Source organism: Myripristis murdjan, chromosome 5, assembly GCF_902150065.1.
Source record: "Myripristis murdjan chromosome 5, fMyrMur1.1, whole genome shotgun sequence".
Lineage (NCBI taxonomy): Eukaryota > Metazoa > Chordata > Actinopteri > Holocentriformes > Holocentridae > Myripristis > Myripristis murdjan.
The window spans coordinates 30,388,993-30,399,555 of record NC_043984.1 but is presented as its reverse complement, the minus strand read 5'-3'; the positions used below and the strand labels follow the sequence as shown (position 1 = coordinate 30,399,555).

The following is a 10,563-nucleotide window of genomic DNA, read 5'->3' as shown; positions in this document are numbered from 1 at the left end:
ATCTCCTGGAACATCCTCGAGGACCCCTGGGGGGGCCCTGTGCCCCACTTTGGGAACCACTGTGACTGAGTGCATCCCCTAAGAGCTGACCTCACCCCTCCATCATCATCCAGGCTGCCTCCAGCTGATGGTGCTCAGTGCAGTCAAGCCAGCTACAAATAACCAGGACAAGACTAGGACCTGGGTGATTTTTGCCTTCAAAATAAAACAAAACAAACTAAATTACACTAAACTAAACTAAACTAAACTAAACTACAATAAAATAAAATAAATGGGAGTGTACAAGCTTTGAAATGTACAGAACAGTGTTGGGCATGTTCCTCAGAAAATCAGATTTATCACTCATTACGCCTTTTAAAAGCGATATCTTATTTCTTATTCATTTCCTATTATTCCCCATGCAGGAACAGTGAGGAATTTGTCAGACTGTTCTTTATGTTATGTCTTTATTATTATTTATTATTTTCATTACACCTCCAAAATTCATAGTTAAATCCTCTCTTAGTCTTCAGCCGCCTCCTCTCCTCTGTGTTTCTGTCCAAATATGGTGGTTGAACTCGTGGTCATTGCGCTTGTCATCCTTGTCCTCAGTAAAATGAAATTAGTGAATAGTTTCAACCCTGTTTCACACAGAGAAAGGAAATGTTTCTGGCATTTGTCATCTAAATTGTCTCAGCATGAGATGATGACACCTCATACAGCTTTTGGGTAATTCACCTTCAGTTTAAAAGCATTAGTGGTTAACAAAATTAATCACAAATCACAAACTTACTGTAATGCTGTTACTGAAATGTAAGTAAGCTAGTAAACTGTAAATAGTAGTGACTATAGTAAAAAGTCACATTTCTGTTAAAGGTGATACAGCTTGTGCAGAAGAACAAAACTGTAAGAACTTTTTGTTTTCACTTTGTTATACAGTAATTTTTATCTTTAACCTGAACCTGAATCTTTAATCTGACATCTTTACTGTTAGAGAAGTGCTGCCTTGGTGCCCCTGAGCAAGGCACTGAACCCCAGGGTGCTCAGATAGATAGATTGATAGATAGATAGATAGATAGATAGATAGATAGAAACTTTATTAATCCCCGCAGGGAAATTGCAGTGCCATAGCAGCAGAAAAAACAGCCACACACAACACAATAAAGACAGTAAAAACACATTAAAAACAGACTAAGAAGTGCAGTAAAATAAATAAGTAAATAAATAGTAAAATAAATAAAATACAATGAAGTAAAATAGTAAAGTGGTCAGCAGTTTGTGCTTACAGGAGGAAAAGTGAGCGAAATGCTACGTGTTTGTTGGTGAGGCTTTTATTTTTTAGTTCGCCGCCGGAAGTCGTGTATCGTGTTGTTTCTGACTTGACGCCGCTCTGTCGGCTCATAATAAAACCGGAGGCGCGGTGAGAGGCGCGGAGGCAGAGCTGCACCACCGCGGAGTGTGAGCGACTGGGTGTATCTTTCAAGACTTAAAAATAACTAAGGAAGAAATATTGTTATTTTCATCGGGATTCTTAATCCAGATTTACAGTGACAGACCTTTGGACCCTTTGGATTCACCTTCTGGAGTCTCTAACTTTAAACTTTTTTTTTCCTCCCTTTTGATTTAATCTCTAATGATCCATGTGTGATGGCTAATGTATCATCGGTTGATGTGGGAGTTTTGTTTCTAGTCGTGGTGACAGCATTTCTGGCAATCGGTGAGTATACTGCTCTAGTGGATGAGATATGTTTTTTTTTCTTATATATGCTCCGTGTGGCTTTAATACATAAACTGTGTTGTCAAAAAGCAGGTGCGCATCCAAAATTCACTTGTGCAGATAATAATGGTGCAATTATTGTTGACAAATAAGTGATGGAGAGGAAATACAGGAGCTTTTCTCTACCAGCCAAATTTAGATGTATTGCTACAACTGTACAATTAGAACTATACAGAGCTATAGATATTTTGTGATAAATTTCAAAGATATTATAGCAATTTCACATCCAAACAGAGAAATATAACCTGGCATTAAAGATAAAATAACAAGGTCACTATGAAGTATTGAAGCAGACATTAGATGCTATTGAAGTCATTTTTGTTAGGATACTGAAACCAGGTTGATCTTGTTAAAAAAATAATAAAATATTGCCATTCCTATTTATCATACCCAACCAATCCTTTAATAAATATGAATGCTGCACTTCACAGCATCAAGAGTTAAATTTTGCCCCTAACCCTTTTTAAAACAACTAATGCAGCCACACATCTGGGCCAATGCCATTTATCACAATAAAGCTTTGAAAAAGTTATCTGCAGTATACACTACTTGGGTTATACTTCAGAGAATTGCAGATGAGCGCTATAGGATATATAAAACGTACCATATATTACTATGAGGTCATAATAAAGCCACCACTGAGCACCACAGACATGCTGTTGTGTGCCTTTGGGGCTATTATATAGTAATTCCATATGATGGAGAAAAAAGAAAAGAAAACATTTAGTATGATATATGCTCACCGTAACCTTATCCCTACTGACAGCGCTGGATCCTGCACACTGTGGAGCTCCAATAGAAAAAGTGTGGGTCTGTTTTAATGATGTTTCATAACTAGGGATGCACGATGCTTGATTTTTTTGATGAAATCTGATATGGCGATATTTTCCAACTCTTGTGGCCACCTGCTGATGTCAATACTGGTATCGATCAATCAGGCTTAATAAATGTGTCTTCTTATTGGCCTGTCATATCGGCAGAAATTTTCATTTTGCACCATTGCTGATGTTCCAATTTTATCAATTGATACCGATGATGTGCCAATATATATCGTGTATCCCTATCGATAACCATATGCTATTCCAGCAAAATGCACAAGGGGAAATTCTCTGTTGACTCCTGCTCATAATCCTGTGATTCTGCAGGATCGTCATCCAGCAAAGATGTGAGCCAGAGGAGGGAGGTGGAAACGGCCAAGATGAACGTGCTCGCCGTCCACGACCTGGCCGGTGCGGATGTTAAATCTGAGGAGAAGCCCTGCTCGGCATGTGACCAGCCAGGGCCCAGGAGGCGTGCGAAGAGATGCACGTGTTACACTTACAAAGACAAGGAGTGTGTCTATTACTGCCACCTGGACATCATCTGGATCAACACGCCAGAGTAAGCTCGATTTAACGTTAACTTCCCCACACATCCTCATCCGCTGAAATGCTTCATTATATGTGCAACACTGCTACAGCACTTCCCCCAAGGAAAACGTGTTCCTATAATTTTCCTATGTGTTCTAACTAGAGAGTGCTCACTAATGAGTTTGCAGTGACCTTGTCGGATTATATAGTATTTTTCAGCATCATCATTCTACAGTGTCCCATAAGATGTATGGTTATTTGTTATGGCTGTTTACACACTGCACAGCACGATCTCTCACTCACCCCACAGTCCTTTAATCAGAGACTTTTCAATTAAGACCTTCATCCAAAAGCTTACATGCTACTAAATGTGCAATTGTGCCAGAGAGCTATCATCTGCCAGCTGTTACAGATGCAGAAGGGTGTGTTATTAGCGGTGCGGTGGAGGAGGCAACTTGTGCCCCGGAAAAATGGGAAGAAAGCAACCTGAACAAAACAGCGCCTCAAATCCGAGGAAGGAATTTGCTCTGTTTTTCATGTCGTGATGGCACTCAAAGGAAACACAGAGGTGTCACTGTGGATAATTTATAAGTATCTCATAAAACCACGTGACCTGCGAAGATTTCCGTTAAAGTTCTTGACCCCACTTTTGGGACTCATTCTTTTTATTCAGCCGGGAAAGTTTGCGTTTTGAACCCATGAGATGTTTTGATTGTTACCGAATACCGAATTCCTTTTTGACACGTCTCGCTTATTTGATGTTAACATGCGGAGACCGAGAGCAAATATGAGGTCTGACAAAAGCAATAGTCCCTAGCACCATCAAATCAGTACGCTTGAGTTGGTTTGACTCTCCAAGATGACCGACGTTTTATCTCCCTCCTTCATCTCTTACCAAATTATTCAACATTCTTTTGCAATCTGCCTTAATTGTTTTTGTCTCGAAACATCCTTCACATCCTGCAAAACTGAAAGCTCAGTGGATATTTGAAAGCTGTGGCTCATTAACATCCCCCTCCAAAGAAAGCGAGCATGACTTCTAGATCCCAACACTTAACATCTCATTAGAAAATGGTGACTGATGTCTGTCTGCAACATCAAAGCAGATTACTAGACAGTTTTAATCCATTTTTCTACTGGCTCAAAGGAGCGAGCCTCAGGGTGGCTCGAGTTTAATTAGTTCCTGCAGAACACATACACCGTACGCCATCTCACCAAACAGCCCTCCCCAGTGCTGGGAACTGAGATAACACAAAGGAAAGAATAGAAAGAACATCAAAGAGACAACTTCCTGCCTTTTGAGCAGTAAAACCTCACAAATAAAACTGACATTCAATGGACGCAATCTCTTAGATTTATCTTCCTCGAGCACCTGGGGGTTGTACCGGGTGGTGTGAATCACGCTGTGGTTGTGACAATTTTACTCACTGTCTCTTGGTCTGCTAATTTATTGCAGACATGGTTTACTAATGGGTCAAACCAGTGTATCAGTCTCGCACACCAAGTGAGGCCACAGTGGTCAATTTATTTATCTGTTTTTCATTTCAAACTCCAGGTGCTATTACACATCATTCTGTGTGTCGGCTGACCAGTCAACAACACCTTACTGTGCATGTGGGAAAAAAAGCACTGTTACCTCATTTACACCAGACATGTCAGTCATGTGATTTAAACAATCATTTTAATGTGTAAATGCATTTTGTGTGCATTTACACTTGAATTACACTCTTTATGTATACAAAAGGTACATCTGTGTGCCTTGTTTTCTCACTGTGTGGATATGTGTGATCTGCCTGCTGTCTGGTCACTCAATACACATTTTAATGCTGGTAAGCAGGGTCTTGGAGCTTAACTCTGTTGGTAAAGCATAGGTATACTTGTTGTGATTATATTGTAAAAAAGCGTCCTTGACACTAAATATGGATCCCATACTGAGCTGTATCTGACCATTAGGCTGTGGTGCATCCCACACATGCACTTTTCTAACATTTCAAATGCGTTTATCTGCGTGAGTGGTTGTAAATACGGTGTTTGACTTGTGTGACCATGTGCGTGTGTTTGTGTGTGTTTGCATGCACGTGATTGTCAGTGATACAAACTCTCAATAATACTGTTGTTCTTACACAACAGTTTAGATGATATCAGATGATCGATAAAACCAAAAGACCTACCATTCATTTTTTTAACCTTCTGAATTGGCTTCAGCTATTGCAGTTAAACTGGTTTTCCTGGGTGAGCTGAGGTTGACAGCAGATATAAAGAGAGCCAAAGAGAGACCATCCATTAGATGAGCTTCAGTCAAGTTACACTCTGTGGCCTTGATGTGTAATTAACCTTTTGATTAGGTGCTGGAAGGAAAAAACATTTTAGTTGATTAATGTGGCCATGTAGCTGCAGCAGTGGCTAGAGGTTTGTGCAGCTTAATGTGCAAGATGCAAACCAGGATCAAAATAAAGTGTCACCTGTTTGCCTAATGTCCCCTCAGCAAGTTTATTGTATCGAGATACTTGTCACAGCACTTATTTCATACGAGTGACACACCCTGCGTTGTTTGTTTGTTTGTTTTTGCATATTTCTTATATCTTAATATAACCAGTTAGTCCCGCTGAAATGGAGAAGAACATATTTCCAAAAGGAGATATGCACAAAAAAGTGACAGTTGCAGACAGGCAACATGCACCAGTGTAGATAAGTGGAAAAAACAGCTATCATAATGTGTAAGTGCAAAGTCAAACGTTTCAGTATCAGTGTGCAAATAGCCACAGTTCAATAGCAGTTCAGAGGGAGCAATAGCCAAGCTTCAAGAGATATTGGCTAAACAAAGCATAAACAGGTTCCCGCTGCCTCCAGATCATTCATGATTATTTTATCTGCTCTCGGTTGAGGTTGATTTCAGTTTTTAATTATTTTGCAGTGAGCTTCAAGCGGATGAATACCTTTTCACTAGCTCAGCTTAGACTTCAGATGGCAAAATAATTCCTGCGGCCACAAACAGCAATTTCCACCATTTTTAGCAGGAATAAACATATGCTAATGATTAAGACACAGACTCATAGCTGAATCCAACCCCTCCACTGAATTTACATTTGTGTAGGAAAACAAATTCTTTTGTTTATTTCACAAAAGTGCTGTTCTGTTCACTGAGAGCTCTTCAGATGGCTGTGTGTCGGATATGAGTCAGGTTGGGCTTGGCATGTTCGGCTTCTCCTGAACACGGTGTGGGCGGTGTAGAGCTGAAAATGCTACAAAGTCAAGTTTCATGCTGGTTCATAAAGAAAAGGCAAGAACAGAGAGACATTTTCAGGGCAGGGGTCTTCAGATCGGCCCCAGTTTGTGCACAGAGTGTAATTGTCACAGTGAAATAAGTAACGGCACTGTGCCGCCAGCAACGTCCTGCTGGCCTGGTGGGCACCGTCCCATCCCGGAAGGTAATCCCCATAGATGCGGGTTTGTCAGCGGAATATATGAGGGGTGATCAGTGAGAGGTGTCTGGAGCCGGAGCCGGAGCCTCCAGCCGTCCCACATAAATTATCTGGAGCTCTTGATGTTGTTTCTCTCTCTGAAGCCCTTCCCTCCATTTCTCTTACAAATGAGTTATTTATTTCACACTGTGTGAGTTCCCTCTCATGCACACTGTCATGTCGGCTCGAACAGCTACAAGCAGCAAAGTGTAAAAGTTTCTGTTATTTTGAATGACTTTTCTCCGATTCCAGCATCATTTGAGCATCAAGGATGACGGCTGATTTTGATGAAGGCAGTACTGAGACATGGTGATGCAGGTAGAACACAAAGAAGAGACTTCGCTCAGTGCCCCACCTCAGGTTATCCAAGGTGCTATGTAGTGCAAATGGAGAGGAGAGGTAGAGATAAAAAACACAGAGCTAGGGGAGTCCACAGAGGGCTCTGACAAGCTCACAGGGCTCAGCCACACTGTCTGTCCCTGGTTGTTCAGGAAGTAAGGGATTAGAAGATTAGAGGTTTGGAAGAAGCCACGGGCACTGCCCTGCTGAGTTAGTTTTCTGTGCAGCGCAGGTTATGCACTATGTTGTGCAGAGCCGAGCTAAAGATCCACTAGCAGCATATGTGCCCAGTTTGTTCAGGTGCAGGAGGACCAAGTGTAGTGCAAAGGGAGCCGGTGGATACTGTAAATCTTGGCTGGCACTTATCATATCGCGTGTGTCGATACAGTGCATAATCTTTTCAAATTACACACCCTGCAGTGCTCAAAATAAACGAAAATCATCCACATAAAGATTCATTAACAGGGCCTACGGCTCATACTTAGATTGTCAAAGCTGCACGAGGCACAAGGTTTTTATGTAAAAATCCACCCGTCTTAACGGCCTAAGTCACAACGTGAGGCTTTACAGAGAAGAGTCCCATCCCAGGTCACTGATTTGCCCTGTTTGCCTAAAAGAAACTCTAGTCATAGAATGGATGATGGCAGGAAATCTTTTTCACGTACAGGAAGCGTAAAAATCAAAAATCAAAACTCAAAAGTGAAATTCAAACCGTCTCCTAACAGATAAGTGTTTCAAATCAGTGGATGAAAACAAAGCAATGTTTTACAGGTGCTTTTATCAGTACGTGTCGATAGCGGTGCTGCAGACAGATCAATCATCACAGCAAACTTCAAAGACATACCAGTTTTTTTTAAGAAGTCGGCTACTTCTCAAACGACAAAGAAGATCTAATTATCAGTCATTTCAATTTGCAGAGAATACACCTTTCAATAAATTTAACCAAACTGCAGTGTGAGAAATTGAGCGATCATCTGGTGACTAATGCAGTTCTTGGTTATCAGTATTCAAATGCTGAAGAATCAGGATCAGGAAAGGAAAGTCACCATTGCTCCAGGCAGCTATTAGGCTTGAGCCTCCTCGTCCACTTTGGTCCAGCAAAGAAATATTGAAAAACTAGACGTATAAGCTGCTTGTGTGAATGTGAGACAAGTCAAGCCTGCTTTAAGCTGCTCTGCTTGTCTGGACCTGTCACACATCCTGTTCAGCGGCGGCACAGTCGCTGGCACAATCACTCAAAACGGAAACCAAAAACCAAACCCTAAAATCATAGAATATAACTGATGTTACGCAGCCCAGCTTTCGACCATTAGGTGACATTGCACAACTGCGTAGTTAGTTTGGTAAGAGAGCTAGCACGTTCATATAGCGAACAGTACAGGAAAAAAATAGACTTAGATTCCGGTAGCCCTTATGGCCTCAAGATGTTGCTGCCATTCATTTGTAATGACTCGCATCTTGTGCCTGAGTGCTACTGGCCTAGAAATCTGAACCACATGCCCCAAGAGGATACTGATCCAAAATGGAGCCTGATACAATACAATATAGGTGGGATATTGGCTCTCCAAATATGAGTTTCTTTGTTAAAATGAACTTTCAGAGGCAGCCCCTCACTGTCCAAGCCTGTCATTTGTCCAGATTTTGTTTGTCAGCGCCGGTTGCCAAGATTTTCTACAGCGCTCCATTATGGTGAATTATGGGGCACATTCACTCCTCAGCTGAATATATGAGACAATATAGACACATGCGCTGTCAAAGAAGCAGTGTCCATCTCAGTATTTCAGGGCTCATGCGAGGTGGTTTTTTTTTTTTTTTTTTTTTTTTCTATTTTGTACGTAGCATGAATTCAGTTTTGGGATGTTAAACAACCGGTGGCACTGCAGTATGGTAACACTGTGTCATAGGGATCCCTATGGACATGTGTAAGGAGTTAGTATGAGAAATGAGATCAGCATTCATCATACGCAAGGTTGCTCTCAATACAATTTTTCATTTTAACTTTTCTTTCCAATTGGATAGTGATACTTTCGCAGAATACCACATTTCAGTCCGCCTGCCACTGTTGTAAGCCAGAGCTTTCAAAAGCCTTTTTTAGGCGCTGTTACCCCTCTGCATGTTGGAGGCCAAAGAAATTTTCTGGATGGAAGCTCTAGCAAATAGATTTATCAGTCACCACACTGCTTAGGTTTGAACCTAAGCAGTGATTGATTAGACCTCCAGGTCTAATCAATCAAAGTGAAAATGTGTTTTTGTAATGTGTATTTCCCTTGTTTTTTCCAGGCACACGGTGCTGTATGGGATGTCCAGTTACAAAGGCTCGCAGCGTATGCGGCGCTCCACCGGGACTGGGCGGGGAAGGAGGGGAGCGGCCCAGCGCTGTGTGTGTGCGCTGCAGACTGACTCTCAGTGCAGCAGCTTCTGCATGGACAGGTAACTACACCACATCAAACCAAAAAAAAGAAAAAGAAAAAGAAAAAATACGCTATGCACTTACAATTTCCAGTGGTATGTGTCAAAAATATGATTTAAATGTTGTTTTGCCTAAACCTTGGGTGGACACGCATATCCATAAAGCCTCTGTGCAGGTGCTGGGCTGTGCCAAATAATTACAATTACAATTACAATTCACATTTGGCAGACACTTTTATCCAAAACAATGTACATATGAGATTGTTATACACAAGAAAAAATCAAGTCAGTAGAGAACAACGACATCAAGTGCCAGAAAACTCCGGTTCTGGTCATAGGTACTTTTATTTAGCACCCAAAAACAGTGACATTTCAAGCCCCGCTCTTCCTCTGTCTGGAAAAATGGAAGAAAAGAAAGAAAGAGAGCTACAGTGTGCAGACTTTTTCTTTGTGAATTGTTGCCTTTTACCTGAGGAGGACAACTCATCCTTAACTGTGCCATAGTGTAATATTATCAGCAAAACCCGACTTGCTTTAGTCTAAAGAGTCTTTTTATGTTTCTCTCCAACAGGCAGAAGAGGCCGCTGTCAACTGAGCCCACAAAAGACTCGTGGACAACACCTCCCCTTGGTGAGCCGGCAGTGAAATGAACTATAAGCGTGACGGATGCTCATGGTCCGCAAGGAGGACAAAAGGAGATCCAGATTTCGCCTTTGCATTAGACTTCTTCGTAAGGAAAACTAGCATGTATAGCTACATCCCTGCAGACGGACACACTTGGTCATACGTCAGTGTGCTGCTCAGTGCCTTGTCAATGAACTGATGGATGCATAAGGAGCTCACGCTGAACTCTGAAGCGAGGGGCAGCACAGCACGGATGCTCACGGAGTGCGTGCCCGCAGCCTTATATATCTGCCCACGTCTGTTTGGCAGATGTGGACTATATTTTTCATTAGCCTGTCATAGCTGAGAACGGTTTGTACGGCCAGTGCGCATCAGCCTTGAAAGACTTGTATACATCATGTTCCTCACACATGGAAACGTCATGTGATGTGGAGGCCGCCTCAGGAGCTCCTTCCACGCAAACACACCCAAAACCAACACTGCTGAAATCTTATCACCATAAGCAATATATCACACAAGCTTGTTTATTCTACCTGGACAGTCTTTGTACGGTATTGCTTATTCCAACACAGTAACTCTGCAACACTTCTATTAAAATGCATAATTTTCTTACAGATGCTGAAAA

The 10,563-nt window shown here is 41.6% G+C and overlaps 1 protein-coding gene across 1 annotated transcript; it reads left to right on the top strand.

Moving 5' to 3' along the window:
• The first annotated feature begins 1,497 nt into the window (after positions 1-1,497).
• LOC115359647 (endothelin-3) lies at positions 1,498-9,999 on the top strand. The gene is made up of 4 exons (XM_030052216.1): positions 1,498-1,696; positions 2,902-3,136; positions 9,186-9,335; positions 9,886-9,999. The coding sequence occupies exons 1-4, from the start codon at positions 1,627-1,629 to the stop codon at positions 9,962-9,964; spliced, it is 534 nt and encodes a 177-aa protein (XP_029908076.1). The 5' UTR covers positions 1,498-1,626; the 3' UTR covers positions 9,965-9,999.
• Positions 10,000-10,563: the final 564 nt, after the last annotated feature.

Bases quoted from the DNA above. Each gene is read 5' to 3' on its own strand.
- LOC115359647 (XM_030052216.1), top strand. From the start codon at position 1,627: ATGGCTAATGTATCATCGGTTGATGTGGGAGTTTTGTTTCTAGTCGTG. The intron at 1,697-2,901 runs GTGAGTATACTG...GTGATTCTGCAG, and splicing joins GACAGCATTTCTGGCAATCG to GATCGTCATCCAGCAAAGAT. The intron at 3,137-9,185 runs GTAAGCTCGATT...TGTTTTTTCCAG, and splicing joins ATCTGGATCAACACGCCAGA to GCACACGGTGCTGTATGGGA.